Below are 21,897 nucleotides of genomic sequence, written 5' to 3' on the forward strand. Positions count from 1 at the left end.
CCCTTCGCTGGGTAACTGGTCAGAAGGGCGAGGCAAGCCGCGGGCTGGCGGGGGTTGAAGGGAGTGAACCACCGAGGTGGCAAGGCCTCCGAGCAGCCTAGAGTGGTCCTCCCTTGGTGCTCCCGGGGCTTGCCTGGATTGGGCAGATGCCGGAAGGGGCAGCCCTTCCTGTCCGCTTCTTTGGTTTGTAGGGGCTGCTCCGGAGCTGAGGGTGAGTGTCGGGCTCGGCTTGCGGGGGGGCTTCCGTATCTCCAGCCCCAGGATCTCGCTTAAGGTTCACCGACACCAGAGCAGATCACCTCCCCACCCAAGCCTCCTGGAGTAGCAGGGATAATTCAGGCTTGGCTCTAAGCGCAGCCGCAGTTTAGCACCAGCAGTTCCCCCCTCCCCCATTTTTGTTCTGGCTTCACCTCCAGGACTCCCTCCTTTGAACGAGCTCCCCTTTCCCGCCCTTTCCCCTGCTCCTGGGGACCTGGCAGATATTGGGGTGCAATTACATAATGCCTCCTACCTTTGCTTTCTCAACCCCCAAAACTCTTAAATTATGTTCACATAATTTAAGGGAGGGTATGTGGAAAGACCCTTGGTAGAGCTGTAAGATCCTGAAGAAGCCGCTTAAACCCTGAGCCCCGGAGGGGCCTCTGGTAGAACTCAGAACCAATGGGCGTAAGGTGCCAAGAGGCCAGTTTGTAAAATGGGGGTGTCCCGTCAGGGTTGAGAGGAAAGTCACGATCCAGTTTAAAGTTAATAAAGCCTGAATGTTTAGCCTGAAGAGAAGACTCAAGGCACAGGGGAGGGGGGGGCCCATAGCCGTCTTCAAATTTTGAAAGGGCTGTCACGTGGAGGAGGTATTAAATTTGCTCTCACTGAGGAAAAACAAAAAGCAATGGGTGGAAGTTGCCAAGAGGCCAATTAGGCCTTGAATGTCATGAAAAACTTCTTAAAATTAAAACTGTTCAAGCTTTGAAAGTTACATGTTGAATTTATTATTTTATGTAAATACATATTGATTATATTTATTATAGTATATTGCATTATGTTATAATTGTATATCATTTTACAAGACAGGCCATGTTGGGGGGGGGGTTCCAACATAATTGTGGACCCTAACACAGAAAATGATGGGGAGGGGGATAGTTATGTAAATGTAAAAAAACATATATTTATATTGTCCTACAAGTTGTTCCAAAAGTCTTAGTTCAGTATTAAGCTTTGGGACAACCTGTGTACTAGTTATTATAGTTATATTTTGTTTTTAAAAATAAAAGCTAGCTCTACATAATAGAGATTCTCAGTTTCAGGTACACACCTGTCCTTTTGTCATACAGTATATAAATTGCTCGTTTTGTTTAGTGTTTAAGACAATTTTTAAAAAGAGAGGGGAGAAAAAGAGAAAAACAATTAGAGCTCCCTCAAGTGGAATGAGCTGCCTCCCTGAGGGTCTGGTTCCCGTTCCTTGGAGGTCTTCAAGCAGAGACTGGATAACCACTTGTCAGAAATGTTAATAGTGGGGATTCTTTTCTTATATGGGCAGAACTGGATGGCCACTGAGGTCTCTTCCGACTCAAGTTCTATGACTTTTTTATTCCATAGTAAATGCTTAATAAATACTTAAGTATAACCCATAAGTATGGGTTATCAAAGATTCCCTTGCTTCCCCTATGTTTAGTGATTTTGTATTGTCTTTAGGATAAAGTACAAATCCCTCAACTTGCCATAAAGGTTATAAAAAACCTATAATCTGCCTCCAGCATACCTTACCCTCTTTGTTTCATATTATTCTACAGACCAGCCAAACTGGTTCTCTCTCATCACTGCATTCAATTAGTCTGTGAGCTCCTTGAGAGCAGGGACTGTTTTTTGCTTTAGATTGTAAGCTCCTTGAGGGTAAGGACTATCTTTTTTTTTTTAAAGCTTGAATTTGTATACCTTAACACTTAAGCACTTAACATAGTGCCTGGTATATAGTCGGTGCTCAATAAATACTTGTTAACTTGACTTGCATTCCATCTCCTGTTTTCATGAGCACAGGTTATCTCCTATACCAGTGATGTTCTCCCTCTCCCTACCCCTGAATCTTTATCTTCCTTCCGTGCTCCATTTTCTTCCATACCCCTCAGTTTTTGTGCTTTCTTCTTCCTAAAATTACCTTCTATTTATCTATCTTTGTAGTTGTTTTATGCCCTATTAAAATATTAGAACCTTGAGGTCAGGAATAGGTTTATTTTTGTCTTTGTGTCTTGAGCACCTAGTCCACACATATACATTCCTCCCATTTCTGGTTGTCTGTGGCTTCTTAATGTCTCATAGACATTTTAAACTGAACATGTCCAAAACTGAACTCATCTTTTCTTCCAAACTCTTCCTTCTTCCAAACTTCCCTATTATATTTGAGAGTACCACTATCCTCAGTCACCCAGGCTCACAACTTAGTTCTCATCCTTAATTCCTCACTTTCTCTCACTTCCCATTATCCAATCAGTTGGTAAGGCCTGTCGATTTTATCTTTGTAACATCTTTTGAATATACCCCCTTCTCTCCTCTGACACTTCCACCACCTTTGTAGAGGCCCTTATCATCTTGGCCTTGGATGGCTGCAATAGCCCGATGGTTGGTCTGCCTGCCACAAGTCTCTCCCCATCTCAGTCCATCCTTCACTCAGCTTTCAAAGGGATCTTCTTAAAGCAGAAGTCTAAACATGTCACGTTATCTCTTCAGTCTGCAGTGGCTCCCTGTCACCTCCAGGATCAAATGTAAAATCCTCTGGAATTTAAAACACCTTTCATAACGTAGCCCCCTTCTACCTTCCAGTCTTCTTACATCTTACTCCTGACTGTACATGACACTGACCTTAGTGCTGTTCCTTGAATAAGACATTCCATATCTCGGCTCCATTTCCCATGCCTGGAATGTTCTTTCTCATTTCTGACTCCTGGCTTCTGTCAAGTCCCAGCTAAAATCCCACCTTCCACAGGAAACTTTTGCCAACTCTTAATTTTAATCCCTTCTTTCTGTTAATTATATCCTATTTATTTTGTGCATAGCTTGTTTGGACATAGTTGTTTGCTTGTTGTCTCCCTATTAGACTGTGAGCTTCTCCAGAGCAGGGACTGTCTTTTGCCCCTTTTTGTATCCCCAGCACTTAGCACAGTGCCTGGTACATAATGGGCAGAAGTGAAAAGGCTCCTGCCCTCAAGGAGTTTAAAGTGACTACAAAGCAGTTTGTTATGGGTAGGGGAGTGGGGAGGTACCTACTGCTGAGGAGATCAGGAAAGGCCTCTTATAGGAAGTGGCTCTTGAGCCACGCTCTGAAGGAAGACGGATTCTGAGAGGTGTAAGTAAGAAGGAAAAGCATCCCAGGCATGCGATACAGCCTATGGGAAGGCACAGAGAGTAGAAATGGAACGTCTTTAAGGAACAGCAGAAGTCCATACAGAGAGATTGGGAGTGCTGTGTACTGAGCTTGTAAAGGCTTCACAAAACCTTCTCCTCAGTAACAACCTTCCCCCTCAGACCTTATGTGGGACTTTTATTTTGGTTGGTTGGTTGTTCTTCCTTCCTGAAGAGGACCGGAATGACATCACTATGTTGGAGTCAAGGTACAGTGTGTGTCTGACTGTGGTTGATTAGAGTTCGGAAAGCTCTACCACAGGTCTGGCACAAATAGTCCACATGCACATTTGGAGTGGAGATGTCTCTAAATTTGCATATCTCATGTTTCTTTTGAGCTACTGCAATTCTGCTTTGCTCATAGAGCGCAGCACCTTTGATGTGGGCATTTAGAGTGCTGGGCAGTCTTTTACCAGAATCTCCCATGTCACACAATCGATTACATAGTTCTTCAGGGAGACCTTGAGATTGTGCTTGTATCACTTCTTCCGTGACCTACATGTGAGTGCTTGCCTTATGTGAGTTCTCCATAAAATAGTCTTTCAGGCAAATGTACATTTAGCATTCAAACATGACCAGCTCATTGGGGTTTTGCCCTCTGCAGTAGAGTTTGAGTGCTTGGCAGTTTTGCTCAAGAAAGGACTTCAGTGTCTATTACCTTATCTTGCCAGGTGATCTTCATAATCTTCCTGAGACAATTCAAAGAGAATTGATTGTGTTTCTTGACAAGATGCTGGTAGTGGTAGACTGTCCAGGTTTCACAGGCATCCAACAATGAGGTCAGCATAACAGCTCTGTAGACCCTTAGTTGGTAGACAGTCTAATACCTTATCTCTCCCACAGTATTCTAGTTATAATTTTATTACAAATTGGGATATGATACATGAATTCAAAAGATACAGGCAAAGTGTTACAAAGGAGACATTAATCGTCTTTGGGATGGTGGAGGTGGGAAGGTTGAGTGGAGAGAAGGGAAGGCTTCATGAGGAAATTAGCATCTGAACTGGTTCTTAAAAGGTTATGAGATCATGGATTTAGATCTGGAAGTGCCCCTAAAGGTTATTTTTACCGAGGAAAAAAAAGAAAGGATTTCATTAGGTTGAAAGCATGGAGTGTGGTGTACAAGGCACTGGTTTTACATCTCTTCTCCCAGTGGTATTTATTCCTCATGTTCCTAACAGTATCTAATATCCTTTTGCTTCAGAGATTTCTTTCCCCCAAGTTCCTAACCATCCTTTTGAAGAGAACCCAGGAGAACTAGTGATGACAGCTAAACTCTTGCTATCAAGGTCCCAGGTGATCTGTCCTTCCTGAGACTCCATCACTTCTTTGTCCTAATGTGGCCTCAAATCTTCCCCCTGACAAAGGAGCTTCAGTAACTCTTTGTTGAGCAGGGACATAAGCCCCAATTCCTTGCCCCTCCCCACCCCCAACCTCCACCAATAGCTGGGGCTGAACTAGGATAAGGGCTTCCATATTGCTTGAAACCTGATGGTGGCTCCTCTTTATGTCCACCCCTCTCACTTTCCAAGACAAATAGGATTTCAGGTGACAAGGTCAATCTGTGTTTTTGAGAGATTTTTAGAAAGTTACTTTTCTCTACGCGGGGGCTCCTAGCTGTGTGTCATTAGCCCTAATCTGGAGTTAGAGGAGATAGTCTTAAACTCTTCATTCTTCTAAAATGATATAATCTTCCGAGAAAAAGATCATATATAATCATTGCCTTAGTCATCACACATGTACTTGCCCCTTCCCCAACCCCTGTGCACATGCCTATACATATTTTGATTCATAACTATGTTAATTAAAATGCTTATACTCATAAGCACCTGTGCACAGTGGCAAATATATACAGGCAGATCATCAGATCTTGTTGACTTACCCTACTAGTGGGGCTGTTCTTAGAACTACATTAGGAACTTCTTGTTTCAGGTAGACATGATATTTGAGGATGTGGCTGTGTACCTTACCCAGGAGGAGTGGAGCTGTCTGGGTCCTGCTCAAAGGGGTCTCTACAGGGATGTGATGCTGGAGAATTATGGGAACATAGTCTCACTAGGTAAGACGCTGCCCTCAGTATCCATATCTGAGCTTCTTGGTTTTGTGAATATTCATGGGAGTTTAAATGGTGTAGTTAGGTTCAGGGATCAGATTCGCAATCATGTCTGGGCTCAGAAAAAGCAAATTTCTTACTTGTTCCTAAGGCCGAGGCCTGGTGTAGAGCTGGAAACTGTGAGTATCCCTGAGGCTAAACTTTTTCCATCTCCAGAGTTGCTTGTTAGAGCCCTGAATTTGCTGCCCCAGGCATAGAATCACAAAATCTCGGAGCCAAAAGGGGGTTCAGAGACCATCTATAATTATACCTAAATAGGAACCCTTTCTAAACTACTCCCTATAAGCATTCATCCAGCCTCCTCTTAAAAAACTTTAGTGATGGGGAGCTCACTACCTCATGAAGCCAAGGCAGCCAAGTAGCCATTTCTAGCTGTTAAGCTTTCCCTTATATAGAGGGAAATATGTGCCTCTTTGCTTCCTCTACACTTGGTGCTAATTCTAGTCCCAAAGTTTAATAGGAACATCCCTTGAGATTTGAGTTCCCCACCATTCTAATGGGAAATAAACTAATTGTTCTTTCTGCTTAGGTTGCCAACTGTCTAACCCTTCACTGGTGTTCAGACTTTCCCAGGACCTTTCTGTCGTGGCTTCTCTAGATACTGCATTTTTCTCTCCAATCCTCACAGACTGAGGGGCTGGAACTGAGCTTAGCATAGTTCTTTGTTCCCAGGATATTTACTAGATTTCATTCCTTTCCTCATGAGCAGGATTTCCAGTGCCCAAACCTAATGTGATCTCCTTGCTGGAAAGAGGGGAAGATCCCTGGGTCTTGGATAGGCAAGGAGCTAAGGGAAGAGAAATTTTTAGAGACAACTGCTCAGGTAAGTGAGTGAAAATTTTTCCTTCAGTAAGTGTACATATATTTACAGAACATTTCTTGTGTGCTCAGTGTGTTACTAGGCAGGGATCATGATTTCATTGAGCTGTTAAGCTGAGAAGCAACCTAGAAATCATCTAGTCCAGGGTGCTGAGGCTCAGAGAGGATACATGATTTGCCTAGGATCTAGTTAATTTCTAGCCTTGAACTTAAGGATCTTGCCTCCAAATCCAAGATTCTTTCTACTTATATCACAGCTACTTCCAGGTGTCATAAACTAATCCAGGCTAGGAATGACAATGTTATCAATAAGTGGTCTGTTGAGAATCCTGAATCAGCTGGTGACCTCCAAACGTAATTTAATTCCCAGTGTGAAGATTAGGTTATCAATCACAGAGACCTTTTTTGGTTATAAAAATAAATTTTTTTTGCTCTTTTTTATTTCTTTCTTTAGCTCTTCTAGGAATTCTTGTTTGGGCTTATGTCCAATCTGCATTTTTCTTTGAGGTTTCACTTGTAGACGTTTTCAAGTCATTGTCTCTGTGTCTGTGTCTTTAGCTTCCCTATCCCTGTAGGAACTCTCCATGGTTGGGTTATTTTTTTGTATGCCAATTTTTCCAGCCTCCTTTTTGACTTCGGACTTTGTGTTAGTGTTGGGCTCTGCTCACTTCTGAAGAAGAGAGAGGATGTTCAGCCTGAGCTTCTGGCACTGTCACAGCTCAGTCTGGGAGCTTGCAAGTTTTCAGTGCCTCCACAGTACTGTGATTCAGAGAGAAGTCTGTTCTCTGCATTCCTGGTCTGAGCCCTGCAGCTTCCTGACCCAAATTTGGTCTGCTCCTTGTGTGTGTGTGTAGTTGAGTTTCTGTAGATTACTACTGCACTCAGTCACTGTTAGCCTGATGGGAGATTCTGCAGTTTCAGATCAACTGCATTGCTATCTCCCCTTTGGTCTTGGTCTCCTGCCCTGGTTTTTCCACTGTGGAACTAAGTCACTGCTCTGCCCCCTGTGCTTAAAGCCATACAGCTAAATGTCCTCCAAGCCTCCTCCCAGCACTAGTTCTGAGGTCTTCTGGGATCTTTTTCTGCCCCCGTTCTCTATTTTAGTTCCCTTTCTATCTCTGGGCAGTAGAATCCTCCCAAGCCAAATGCTACCATGCTGCACTCAAGGCCAGCGCTAGACCCCAGTGTGTGTAGTCCTCTCTGTCTGTCTTCCTAAGTTGTCCTGAGCTGGAAAAATGACTCACTGTGACATCTTGACTTTCCCAATCAGAATTTGGTTTGGCATATTTTCTAGGTTGTTGTGGAGAGATGTGTTGTGAGAGCTAAGCTAAAATGTTTCCTCTCATTCTGTCATCTTGACTCCAACTCTGCATAGAGACCTTCTTTCTTAACATTGGAAAACCATGGTAAATGTGGAAAATGCACAAATTCTAGCTTTAGATTATGGGTTAAGCTGAAAAGATAGGAAAAAGAATCATTTACCCATGATATCCACCAAGTCTTTGTTCTGTGAATATAGGACTCAAGAAACAAGTGTTAATTCATCCTCTGTTTAAACCCAAGGGGTTGGGTTTAAAGGAAGTAGAAGATAATTCCTGCCTTTACTGAATCACTACATGTAAGGAACTACCATAAGTCAACTGAATCTTAGAGGTGGCCTCTGCTGGTTGTTATATTTATCTCTGAAAACCTGGAGTCCCCCAACACTGGGGGAGCTATTGTAATAATATTAGTTGCCACTTTATAGGTCTTGACTACTTATGGAGCACTTAATATCTCTTACCTCATTTAGTCCTCAAAACAAACCTGTTAGGCAGGATGTATACCTCAGATTGTACACTTCCCTTACAGGACCCTAGTGATGTCAGTGCTTTGTAAACTATAAAATGCTACAAAAATTTGAGATGTTGTTATTAGCCTTACTTTACTGATGAGGAAATGGATCCAGGGAGCTTGATACTTATCTGTAATTATATAACTATTAAGTATCAAAACTAGGCCCCATGGCTACAAATTCAGTACTATTTCCAACGGTAGCACAGTTCCCATTATTAATACTTTCCCTATTTTTTAGGGTGCTCGAAAATCTCTCCCTTGCTTCTCGTCTTGGAACAGATCCGATTGGCCTAAAAGATAGCTCAAGTAATTAAGGAGAACTTTAAAAAAGCAAACCAGGATAAAAATTTGGATAATGGTTATAGAAAGGACCGAGAAGTTTGCCAGTAACCCTGAGCTTGAGTTGTCAGAGCTTTTTCCTGATTTCAGTTGATCATCTTCCATTCCTTCTCCACCTCTCCCACTGCCCTTAAGCATTGGCCATTCTTAAATCCACTGGAATCTGGTATGGATGGTGATATGCAGCATCTAACTGATGTCTTTAATTTCCTGCTCTTCCATGAGGCAGCTAGGTGGCTCAGTGGATCAAGCACTAGGCCTAGAGTCAGGAAGACCTGAGTTCAAATGCAGCCTCAGACAGTTACTAGCTGTGTGACCTTGTGCAAGTCACTTAACCTCTATTTGCCTTAATTTCCTAATCTGTAAAACGAAGATAGCAGTACCTACCTCCCAGTGTTTTTATGGATATCAAATGAAATAAAGGGTTTTTATGAAAATCAAATGAGATAATTATAAAATGCTTAGAAAAGTACCTGGCACATGGAAAATGCCATATAAATGTTAGCCATAATTATTATTATTTTTTTATTATTGTTAGTGAATAATACTTCGTGCTGTTATTTAGTAAGGTCATAAGATCATAGACTTAGACCTTCAAGGGAACTCAGGCCATCTAGACCCTCAGTACCCTTATTTTATAAATGAGGAACGGAGACCCAGAGAGGTCTTTACAATTCTTAAAGTACTTTCATATATATCATCTCATTTGATCTTGACAATAACTCTGTGAGATAGGTACTATCTATATTATTATGTCCATCTGACAGAAAAGTCTCGTGGAAAACAAAAAAGCAAAGGTAGCATACACAGATATTACTCTGAACTGGCTATCAGGAGACTTAGATTCCAGTCACTGATCTAGCAGGGTGACCTTGGTGTTTCAACAATCCGTCTAGCAGCTGCTGTGGGCGTAAAAGACCAACACAAGCCCAACAACAAGCCCTCTACCAGCAAGCTGCAAAAGCACAGGTTCTTTCGATCTGCTTTGCTAAGGGAAGGCAATGTTAAGGGGTTGACAAGCTTACTTTAATTCAGTATACAAATATCATTCATTTAGTTCAGGGGAAAAAACCAGCACCCTGAACTTCAGAGCAAAATACAAAGTACAGACGTTGACAGACAGACCTTGTCTGATTTAAATCCCAATACATAGTTACCAGAGTTTAACAAAGTCTCAGCATCCAGTTTTATGAGCTGGAGGGCTTCTTAGCTACAGCTGCTCGGGAGTCTCCATACGCCACCAAGAGTGACAGCCCTGCACAAATGGCTCTGTCTTCTCTTCTTATAGGATTTCAGACGTCATCAAACGTCATCTGAATGACCAGAACTTAGGCTTCTATGATTGGCTCTGGAGTTAGCACCTCCCCTCAGTTAGCCCCACCTTGGGCCCCACCCCAGTTACCAATCCACACCCACATAGGTTTTATACCTAATAGGGGTTTGGGCCTGGGGCTTAGCACCTAGTAAGACTCAATGAAATACACTGAATTACTTAAAGGAAACAAAAGCCAAACTCTTCAAGGGCACTTGGTTGAACTAAGTGCTAAGAGCCCATTTTGCTTACCAACACACTTGGGCAACTCTTAATCCTTCAGGACTCAGTTTTCCCCTCTATAAATGAGATGGTTGGACTAGATTTTGTGTCTTAATCAACAAGCATTTATTACATACATGCTGTATGTGAGACCTTGTGTTAAACTTTGAAAATAGAGAGTCAGAAGCACTTCCTATCCTTGAGGAGTTCACATTCAAATGGAGGAGAGCACATATAAATGGAAGAATGAAGGTTGATTGTTGATTGATAAGGTCAATAAATCTCCTCACCCACACTTAGCCTTAATGCATTTATCTGGTGAAAATATGTTTTAACTGAATCAATCTAATATGTGAATAATGTCAGGAAATCTTTCTAGGTTTGATAGGAAGTCTGTTGGATTGGTTGAGGAACTTGGCCACACTCAGTGGGATGTGTATAAAACCACAGAAATAATTTGGACTCGGCTTATGGTAGTGGAGAAAAAGAATTGGGGACCTTGGGAGCTAAGGTAGCAGGAGTGAGGAGTGAGTGAGAGGGAAAAGAGTCACAGCAGAGAAGTGAAAGAGCAAAAGACTCAGTCTGAAATTACCTGAGCTCTGCTTTTCAACCTAACTTCCTCTCCTGGTGCTTATCTATTCATAGACACTGTAACATACTCTAATAGCTTGTTTTACCTAGATATTTTTAGAAACCCAAATTTTGCTTCCACTACGAAGAAGTCAAGGGTTAGCTAGAGATAAATGGGAATTTAAGGCAGAGTTCCAAGCTTCTGCATAAATGTTAGAAATTTTCCTAACTGGGCACTATGTATGACGGTGATTTTACTCCTAACTTTTTGTTTAAATATAAAGTCTTTAATGCAGAAGGTTGTAAACACTGGCCTGAGGGCCAAATCTAGCCCTGTGCGAATGAGGTAAGCATGGTTTTTACATTTTAAAATAAAACCTTATTTTGAAATATAAAAACTATTCTTAGCTCAGGTTTGGCTAGCATGTTGTAGTTTGCTGACCATTATCCTAAAACATCAGAAGAGGAAACCACATAGACCTGAGGAACCATTATATTGCCACTAGACTTAAAATAAGCTAATTATTATATCACAGTAGGGTGATTGCATCTGTAGAGACAAAGAGGATGAGGAAGAAAGAGAAGCGATGCTCTCATTCATTGTTGTTACATAAATAGTTATATATAAGATAAACAGAGGAAGGCAGCCTTAGAAGGGGAGGTGGTGATGGTGGGGAGCCGACTGGAAAAGACCTCCAGCAGAAGGTGGCATTTGAGCTGAATCTTGAAGGAAACCAGAGATTCCAAAAGGCAGAGGTGACAAGGGAGAGCATTCTAGGCACGGTGGACCTCTAGAGAAAGGCAAAGACTGGAAGGGCCAGATTGTGAAGAGCATTAAATGCCAAACAACTTTGTATTTGATCTTGGAGGTAAATAGGAAACTACTGGGATTTCATTGAGTAGACAGTGCAACTATGCTTTAGGAAAATCACTTTGACAGCTTATTAAGGATGGATTGGAATGGGGAGACATTTGACCAATTAGATGGTTTTTGCAATAGTTTAGGTTGGTGGCAGTGTGAGTAGAGAAAAGAGGAAATAAACAAGAGATGTAAAGGTAGAAATGATAAGATTTGACAAAAGATGTTTATGTAGGATGATTGAGAGTGAACAGTCAAGGATCACACCAAGATGGTAAACCTGGGTGACTGGAAAGATGATGGAGTCCTCCACAGTAATAGGGAATTTCAGAAAAGGGGAGGGTTGTGGAGGGAGATAGTTCTCTATTGAGTTTAATGTCTGCAGGATATCCAGTTCAAGATATTTAAATGTATACAACTTATTTCCTGCATTTGAAATTCTTAAAATATCTAGGATGTCCCAAAAGTCTGAGTGCATTTTTAAGCTATTTAAAGCCATTAATGCTTATGGCTGCATTCACATTTTTAGGACACTGTATGTCAAGAGGAATAGTGGTATAGTGGAAAGACCCTAAGAATTGGAGTCGGGAGAAATTTAAGTTTGGATAGAGCCTTTCACACTTAATAGTTATATGGCCATAGGAAAGTCAACCTCTGCAAACATCAGTTTTCTCATCTATAAAATAGGGGAATAATAATAGCAGTGCCCACCTCAAATGAGGTATTCTATGTAAAAATGCTTTGTAAACCTTACTACATTGTGTTAGAACTCCTCTGGGTGTCAGGTGGGCCCTGTATTTCCAGTTCCATTCAAAGCAACATTTTCTGATAGAAAAAAGAATTTATAGCTAAAAGACTAATTTCTCTCAAATAAACTCAGATTTGGGGTTCAGATATTAATATGTTGACTTTAAAGCCTTTTCCTCCTTTTACTTTAAAGAAGTCACAACTTTATATGATATTTTTCATCCTTGTATAACATGATACATCAGGAATCTGCGTAAAGGAACTCATGTATGACAGGACTTTGGTAGCAACAAAGATTTGCTCTTGTTATTATTATGAAGTACTTAATTTGCCTACTGTCTCCATTATCCAGTCCACTTCCATGAATTTTTCCATGTAACTGAAATTTACTTCTTTAAACTTCTAAAACTACTTTTATTGTAAACATTTTTATAGTAGTACTTACATAACTTTTTTTCCTTCTTACATAACTTTTTTTCCTCTTAATCTTTCCCCTAGTCAGACCACATGTGGGATATTGTTTTCAGTTCTGGATACCATATTTTAGGAAATACTTGAACAAGATGGAGCATAAACAGAAGGATGACCAGAAAAGTTAGAGAACCTTAGACCGTGCCATTTTAGGATCAAATGAAGAACCTAGAAAGTTTAGCCTAGAGAAGAGAAGATTTAGGGGGAACACAGCAGCTTAACTTCACTTATTTGAAGGGGTGTTATGTGAATGAGATAGTAGACTTATGATGCTTGGTTTGAAGGGACAGAGCTACAAGCAGTGGCTGGATGGTTGCAAAGGGATAAATTTTGACTCAGTTTAAGAAACTTCCTATTGATTAAAGCTGTCCTAAAGTGGAATAGGCTGCTTCTGAAGGTAGTGAATCTCTGTCATTGGAAGTTTTCAAACAAGAGTCTGGATAATTCCTAGTTAGGAGGGAATTCCTATAGGTGAAAGTTAGATTAGACGGCTTCTGAGGTCTCTTTCAGCTCTGAGATTGTATGATTCTAAACAAAGTATAATGAAGATAATTTAACTTCTTCATTACTGATGGTGGTCATCATAAACATTAGTTATTGGAAGAGCACTAGTCTTGCCATCAAGAAACTTAGATTATAATCAAAGCCATGTTACTGACTCACTTAAGTGAGTCATAAACTCTTTGGGCTGATTTTCCTCATCTGTGTTGTGAAATATTAGACTAGAAGATGGGTTCTTAACCTTTTTTGTGTCATTTTATGACCCTTTTGGCACTCCAGTGAAACCTGTGGTCCCCTTCTCAGAGTAATGTTTTTAGATGCATAAAACAAAATACATAGGATTATAAAGAAACCAATTATATTTTAAGTACAGTTATTAAAATATTATTAAAAAACAAGTCCCTAGGATAACCACTGGATTATAGAATTGGATTAAAGGATTTTTTTTAAGGTTCTTTGCTTATTGACTGACTGACAGCTCTGACATTCTATAATTTTATGATTTTTTTGTCTTCCCAAAAGACATTTGCTTCATTAATTTTGTTTTGTCCTTGTTCCAGTAGTTTACTTTGATACAAAAAAAGCAACCTGTAATATCTGAATTTTATATTTATTTCAGTTCATGAAATTAGAACTGAGAAGTTACTTCAGAAACTGGAACCTTCTACAGAAAAGAAATTGCATGGAATGATGTCCAAGAGAATTGCAGAGAATGTCTCCCAGGGATTTGACTTTGGAGAAGCCTGGGCCTATGAAAGAGAATTAGAGAAACATCAGGAAAGTCTTGTAGTTGGGATACTGAAGAAATCATTTTGCCAAAATGGGGGTTTCAGACCAAACAAGATCTGCAAAAAACTTTCTGTTGGTCAGAGAAACCAAAAGTATAATGAATTTCAGAGAAGCTTCAGCCTGAACTCAAACCCTTTTAGACACCAGAGCATTCCTTCAGGAGAAAGATTCCATCAAGAATTTACATGTGACTTGACTTTCAAACGGAATTCAAACCTGATTAAATATCAGAGAATCAATATGAGTGAGGAATCATGTAAATCTAACACATGTGGGAAAGTATTCAGAGAGAGTTCAACCTTTATTGAAAGCCAGAAAATTCACAGTGGAGAGAAACCTTATGAGTGTGATAAATGTGGGAAAACTTTCAGTCAGAGCTCTAACCTTATTGATCATCAGAGAATTCACACTGGAGAAAAACCCTATATCTGTAAAGAATGTGGAAAAGCCTTCCGGCAGAGCTCTAACCTCATTAAACACCAGAGAATTCACACAGGAGAAAAACCCTATAAATGTAATGAATGCGGGAAAGCCTTTAATCAAAGCTCTAATCTCATTAAACACCAGAGGATTCACACAGTAGAAAAACCGTATGAATGTAATGAGTGTGGGAAAACTTTCAGTCAGAGCTCACATCTAATTAGTCATCAGAGGATTCATACTGGAGAGAAACCATATGAATGTAGTGAATGTGTTAGAGCCTTTAGTACCCGATCATCTTTTATACAACATTGTACAATTCATACTGGAGAGAAACCCTATAAGTGTAATGAATGTGGAAAAACCTTCAACCAGAACTCTAACCTTACGAAGCACCAGAGAATTCACACTGGAGAGAAACCTTATGAATGTAATAAATGTGGAAAAACCTTTAACCAGAACTCTAATCTTACTAAACATCAAAGAATTCATACTGGGGAGAAACCCTACAAATGTGATAAATGTGGGAAAGCTTTCAGTGCTCGTTCATCTTTTTTGCAGCATCATAAAATTCACATTGGTGAGAAACCCTACAATGAATGCTGAAAAACCTTCAGCAGCATTTTTTTAACCTTAGTAAACATCAAAGAATCTATAATGGAAAGAAACCTTACAATGTAATGAATATGAGAAAACCTTCAGGATATGCTCATTCTTTATTCCACAGTTTAGCAAGCATAGCAAAAAAGATGCCCAGTGAAAGTAACAAATGTAAGGCCTTCAAGTGTAATGATTGTGGGAGAGCTTTTAGCCAGAATGGAAACTTATTTGGCATCAGAGATGTTATACTGGTGACAAACCCTGTGTATGTGATGATTTTTTTTAAACACTCAGAACTCACAATTCACAATGAACACAATTCATAATGGAAAGAAAACCTATCACTCTAATGAATAGTGCAAAAGACGTCAGGGAGAGCTCTGATCCTATTAAATATCAGAAAGTTTACACTGGGGCAAAACTGACACGAGGAGAAACCATTAGTAACCCCTTGGGCTTCATTTAAAATCATAAAAGTCATGCTGGGGAAAAAGCAAGTTCTTTGAATGTAGGAAAACCTTCAGTAAGAGTTCTAGAGGATTCATTTGAGAGAAATCTGATAATGAAGATATTTGTATACACAGGAAGGTGTTTCAACAATCCGGCTAGCAGCTGCTGTGGGGGTGTAAAACCAACAACAACCGGCTCACAGAACTCTGCAAGCCCAAGTTCTTTTGATCTGCTTTACTAAGGAAAGCAATGTTAAGGGATTAACAAGCTTACTTTAATCCAGCATACAAATGTCATTCACTTAGCTCAGGGTAAAAAGCCAGCACCCTGAACTTCAGAGCAAATACAAACAACTTACAAACATCAACAGAAAGACGTTGTCTGATCCAAATCCCAATACGTAATTACCAGAGTTTAACAAGGTCCCAACATCCAGGTTTACGAGCTGGAGGGTCTCCACGAGCTGCCCAGAGTCTCCACATCAGCGCGCCACCAAGAGTGAGAGCCCTAAGCAAATAGCTCTGTCTTCCCTTTTTATGCAGTTTTAGATGTCATAAAATATCATCTGAGCAACCAGAACTTAGGCTCCTTCCATTGGCTTTGGTGTTAGCACCTCCCTTCACTGGCCCCACCTGGAGCCCCACCTTAGTTACCAGTGCACACCCACATAGGCTTAGCACCTAATAGGGGTTTGCGTCTGGGGCTTAGCACCTAGTAAGGCTCAATAAAAGACAATTAATCATTTTAAAACGGTAAGAAAGTCCGAACTTAATTGATATTACAGAAGGACCTGCGATTTTGAGTGAAATCTGTCATCTATATATGACTTAATATATAGTTTCTGTGAGGCAGCATTTGAACCTAGGTTTTCTTAACTCCAGATCTGGAACTCTATCCACTATATCACACTGCCTCTAACTTGAAGATGATAATTTGTTGATACAGCATTTAAAGTTTGTAAAGTGCTTTATAAATGTTTGAGCCTCACAATAACCTTGTGATGTACTGCAAATATTACTGTTCTCATTTTACAAATGAGGAAATAAGCTCAAAGAAATAAACAACTTGCCTATGGTAACGTAGCTGTAAATGTTAGGATTTGAACCAGTGTCTACTTGACATCAAGTACAGCACTTTATCCACCATACTATATTGCCTTTCCTAATAAACATGAACTACACATGCACCATGTGGCATAGCATCTAAAGGCTAAAGGAAAAGTTTACTCAAAATCCAGAACACCTCAAGTAAGAAAATAATTATAAGTCCCTGACATTCCTCTTTCAGAAAGGTAAAGAAGAACATTATAGATCTAAAAATGCTGACAAAACTAGATTTGGTAGATCTATACTGATTATAGAATAGGAGTAATATGGAATATACTTTTTTTAAAGTTATTTTTTCCAATTACATATAAAAACAAATTCTAAACTTTTGAGTTCCAAATTTTTGCCCTCTCTTCTTCCCCTCCCCTCTCCTTGAAAAGGCATTTGGATATAGATTATACATGTGTAGTCATGTAAAACATTTCCATATTAGCCATGTTGCTAACGAAAAAACAGACAAAAAAACCTCAAGAAAAATAAAGTTTAAAAAGTATACTTTGAGCTGCACTCAGATTCTATCAGTTCTTTCTCTGAAAGTGGATAGCATTTTTCATCATTAAGTCCTTTGGAATTGTCTTCGATCACTGTATTTCTGAGAATAGCTAAGTTATTCACAAATGATCATGGCATATGTCATTACTGTGTACATTGTTCTGGTTCTGCTCAGTTTACTTTGCACCAAATAATTTTTCCCAAGTTTTTATGAAACCATCTTGCTTGTCATTTCTTGTGGCACAATAGTATTCCATTGTAATCATATACCACAACTTGTTTAGCCATTCCTCAATTGATGGGCATCCTCTCACTTTTCAATTCTTTGCTACCACCAAAAGAGCTGCTATAAATATTTTGTAAAGGTCCTTTTCTTTTAAAATTTAAATGTCTTTGGGATATAGACCTAATAGTGGTATTGCTTTGGGCATAGTTCCAAATTGCTCTCCAGAATGGTTAGATCAGTTCACAACTCCACCAATAGTGCATTAATGGCCCAATTTTCCCACATCCTCATCAACATTTTTTATTTTTCTTTTCTGTCATGTTAACCAGTCTGATAGGTGTGTGGTGGTACCTCGGAGTTGTTTTAATTTGCATTTAATCAAGTGATTTGGAACATTTTTCCATATGACTATCTGATTTTTCCACTTTAGGTATTTTTTTTTTGAAATTGATAGTGTGCTAGGACTTAAAGAACTTATGAATAAGTGTAGAAACGCAGAAATATCAATCATAACAATACCAATCGATGAAGGAAAATAGGTACAAGGGATAAAGACCATGATGAAGACCAACAACATTCATATTAGTAGATCAAAGAGCAAATCATAGAAATAAAAGTTGAAACAACATACTTAAAATTTATGACTAGTCCTTAGAGAAAAGTGTGTATCTCTGAAAACAAAATAGAAAAGAACTAAAAAGGAGTCCATTAAATTAAAGTAGAAAGTCAACAACCCCAAACAAACATGTAAGAAGAAGTTTTAGAAATCAAAGGAGAAATAAAATCAAAAAAGGGCTGTGGAACTGATGGATTATACCAAATCCTGGATTTAAAAAAAAAAATAAAATCAGTAAGTCATTAGCTAATATGACCAAAAAGAGGAACATTAAAATGCCAAAATCAATGACTGTTAATTCATAACAAATGGGAAATATAGATTATCAGAAATTATCATACCAAGTTAAAATAATATTTAAAGGAAATTTCTCAATAAGCATTTATTAAATGTCAAGCACTGTGTTAGACTCTGAGAATACAGAGGCAAAAAAAAGGTTCCCCTGCCATCAAGCAGTTTACATTCAAGGAAACAACATGTATATTAGTATAAAATTATTATAAGATAAAATTTAGGTTATTTTGGGGGGAGGCATTAGTAACGGATCAGAGTAAAATTCATTATCTACATATGATTTAATAGATAATTTTTATGAGGCAGCCTAGGTTTTCCTAACTGGTACTTACTCTATCCATTATACCACACTGCCTCTAACTGGAAGATAATTGTTGATATTGCACTTAAAGTTTGTAAAGTGCTTTATAAATATCTTGTTTGAGCCTCACAATAACCTTGTGATATGCTACAAATGTTACTGTTCTCATTTTACAAATGAGGAAATAAGCTCAGAAAAATAAACAACTTGCCTATGGTCACATAGGCCTTCACATGGGAACTGAAATTTGAGCTGAGCTTTGGAAGCTCAGGGTGCTAAGGGAGTGAGGAAATCACTGAGAAACAGAAGTCCAGTTCAACTAGACCTTAGAGTAAGTGAAAGTGAGTAGTTTGTAATAAACCTGTAATAAATGCTGGAGCCAGAAATGCCAAAAGGGTTTATATTGGATCCTGGAGGTAATTAGGAGCAACTGGAATTTATTGAGTAGGGAGTGATATGGTCAAAACTGTGCTTTAGGAGTAACTATAAATAAATTTTTAAAAACTATATAAATACAAATAAAAATACCTTTTTCTTGTTTTAACTTTTTATTGATAGCTTTTACTTTTACATCACTTACATGTTTTTAAATATATCTGTTCCTTATAAGAATTTCAATCAGTAGACATTTATTAAGTGCCTCCTATGTGTGCCAGGCATTGTGCTAAGCACTGGGGATTTGAAAAGAGGCAAAAGACAGTCCTTCCCCTTAAGGACTTCTCCCTTAAGGGGAGAACTTAAATTATTTTTTAATATGGTCAGTAAAACTAACTAATATAGGAGTTAAGTATGATATTCCTCTGTTCCACATCCACAAACCTCCCACTCCCATGCAAAGATGGGAGGAAGATGTATTTTAATCTTTTGATACCAAGCCTGGTCATTATAATTCCACGGCATTCAGTTTCAGTTGTTTTGTTCCTTCCATTTACATCATTGTAGTCATTGTGTATGTTGATTTCTCCTTATTTCATTTTGCAAAAGTTCATATCAATCCACTCATACTTTGAATTGTTCATAAGAAATATCACTTTGGTAGCTATGTGAAGTTGACACTTGAAATAGAGATACCGATTAGGAAGCTTCCAGTAGTCCAGCAGGGGTCAATAAATGTTAAGTGCCTACTATTTACCAGGCACAATGCTAAGCACTGGGGATACAAAGAGAGGCAAAAGACAGTCCTTGCCTTTAAGGAGCTTACAATCTAATGGGAGTAATGAAGGACTGAGCTAGGACAGTGACTTGTGTGAGTGGAGAAAAAGGAATGAATGTAAGAAATGTGGTGGTAGAATCAGTGAGATGTAAACAATTAATTTGCTGAGATAATATTTGTAAAAGTGCTTACACAGTGCCTGGCATGTTTGTTGTTAAATGCTCTGTCATGTCCAAATCTTTTTCTTGTCAAAGATACTGAAGTGGTTTGCCATTTCCTTCTCCAGCGCATTTTATAGGTGAGGAACTGAGGCAAATAGGGTTAAGTGACTTGCCTAGGGTCACACAGCTAGTAAGTATATGGAGGCGGGCAGATTTGAACTCATGAAAACGAGTCTTCCTGATTCCACGCCCAGTGCTCTATTCATCTTACCAGCTAGCTGCCCATAGAAGCTATATAAATACTTATTCCCTTTCCTACCTCCTATGTGGGGTATGTGAGAGGTGTTCAGGATCACTCTAAGGTTGTGAACAAAGGACCTGAAAAATGGTGGTATCCTTGGTGGAAATAGGGAATTTCAGGAGAGGGCTGGGTTTTAGGAAAAAATAATGAACTTTGTTTTGGACAGGTTATGTTTGGAGTGGCCATGGGACATCCAGTTCAAAATATTCAATAGGCAGTGATAGGAGCCTCAGGAGAGTAAAACAGTGTATAGATTTTGGAGTTGTCTGCATAGAAATGACAGTTGAACTTGTAGATGTTGATGGGGCCACCAAGAGAAAAAGAGGAGAGTCCAGGAAAGAGACTTGAGGTACACCCAGTTAGGGGTGTGTGTGTATAGAGTGATGACGTAGCAAAGGAAACAGGAATGGTCAGAGTAGCAGGAGGAGAACCAAGAAAGCTATGTGTGAAAACCTAGAAAGGAGAGAAAACCAGGAAGAAAAGTGTGGTAAACTGTGTCAAGTACTACAGAGAGATTGAAAGGGATGAAAGTTGAGAAAAGGCTATCAGATTTAGCAATTGAGTTCATTGGTAATTGTGGAGAGATAACAATTTCACTTTAGTGATGAGGCTGGTAGATCGAAAGGTATGATTGAAAGTGACTGAAAGCAGGAGAAGCGAATGCAAAACTTCCCTAGGAGTAAGTCTTTCCCCTAGGAAGTTATAGCTACAAAAATACAAAATATTTAAGTTAACAAAAGAGGAAATAAATCCTAACTACTCCAATCTCAGAACAATTGAGCAAGCCATAAATTTTATAAAGTATTTGAAGAGCAATACAGCTATATGCTACATATATTGTTCCCCCCAAATAAAGATGGCATTTGACCAAACTAATTTTATCAGAAAAATATCATAATATCCAATCCAGTGAGCTATAAGACAAGGCAAGCAAAACTATAGATCAGTATGTCAATATCAATGCAAATAATTTAAAGAATTTATTTTCAATATGCCCAAAGTTGATTTATAGCAGGGATACAAAGGTAGTTCAAGATTTTAGGAAAACAGCATAACTAATCATTAATAAAATTGTAGACTCAGTAAAAGCCTTGGACAAACTACAAGGCATATTAAATATGCCAAAAAAGCATAGTATTAAAATGCTGTTTCCTACATAAAACAGAACACATGTGAAACCAGGAACTATCATTATTTGTAATGGTAAAACATTAGGAGCTTTCCCAATTATTAAGGGTAAAACAAGAATGCCCTATGACTATTATTTGATAGTACAAGAAAGACCAGCTCTAGCAATTAAGGCAATAAGCATCAGTAAGGAGGAGGCAAAATCCCAATTAGTAGATGGTATATTGATTTATGCTGTAAACCTTAGAGTATAAAAAAAGAGACATTGAGCAGGAAAAATAGCATGATATACAACACATCCAAAAATTTTTTTTGTATATTACTACCAAAAGTTAGGAGGAAAAGATAGACAAATTCCATTTAAGTTAGCTACCCAACGCAGAACACATCTGGAAGTTAACCTTCCAATATGTATACAAGTTAAATACAACTGCAAAACAATGTTTATATTAAGAAATAGAAAACCTAAATAGCTGAGAGGTTGTACTGTGTGACTGGATAACACCAATATAGGAAAAGTAATGATACTATATAAATTGATCTGCAGTTTTAGCACTCTACCAATCAAATTGCCAAGTGATATTGAACTGAATTAGATAAAATTAATATGGAGGGACAAAAGGTCAAGAAAACGAAATTCACATATTTATGTGTTGGTGTGAAGGATGGGTGGATATATTT

At 38.9% G+C, this 21,897-nt stretch overlaps 1 protein-coding gene across 2 annotated transcripts; it reads left to right on the forward strand.

Annotated features, from left to right (window-relative positions):
• Positions 1 to 16: 16 nt before the first annotated feature.
• On the forward strand, positions 17 to 15,624 carry LOC118830346 (zinc finger protein 501-like). Of its 2 annotated transcripts, XM_036737303.1 has the most exons (4): positions 17 to 211; positions 5,323 to 5,449; positions 6,213 to 6,326; positions 13,799 to 15,624. In XM_036737303.1, exons 2-4 carry the CDS (start codon positions 5,329 to 5,331, stop codon positions 14,992 to 14,994), a joined length of 1,431 nt encoding a protein of 476 aa, XP_036593198.1. In that variant the 5' UTR covers positions 17 to 211; positions 5,323 to 5,328; the 3' UTR covers positions 14,995 to 15,624. The 2 variants fall into 2 exon arrangements, with proteins under 2 accessions (XP_036593198.1, XP_036593204.1); XM_036737309.1 differs by lacking the exons at positions 5,323 to 5,449; positions 6,213 to 6,326.
• The last annotated feature ends 6,273 nt before the right edge of the window (positions 15,625 to 21,897 follow it).

This window comes from Trichosurus vulpecula, chromosome 1 (assembly GCF_011100635.1).
Source record: "Trichosurus vulpecula isolate mTriVul1 chromosome 1, mTriVul1.pri, whole genome shotgun sequence".
In the NCBI taxonomy this organism is placed as follows: domain Eukaryota; kingdom Metazoa; phylum Chordata; class Mammalia; order Diprotodontia; family Phalangeridae; genus Trichosurus; species Trichosurus vulpecula.

Coding starts and splice junctions, on each gene's coding strand:
- LOC118830346 (XM_036737303.1), top strand. CDS start 5,329: ATGATATTTGAGGATGTGGCTGTGTACCTTACCCAGGAGGAGTGGAGC. Junction 5,450..6,212: donor TGGGAACATAGTCTCACTAG/GTAAGACGCTGC, acceptor CCTCATGAGCAG/GATTTCCAGTGCCCAAACCT. Junction 6,327..13,798: donor TTTTAGAGACAACTGCTCAG/GTAAGTGAGTGA, acceptor TATTTATTTCAG/TTCATGAAATTAGAACTGAG.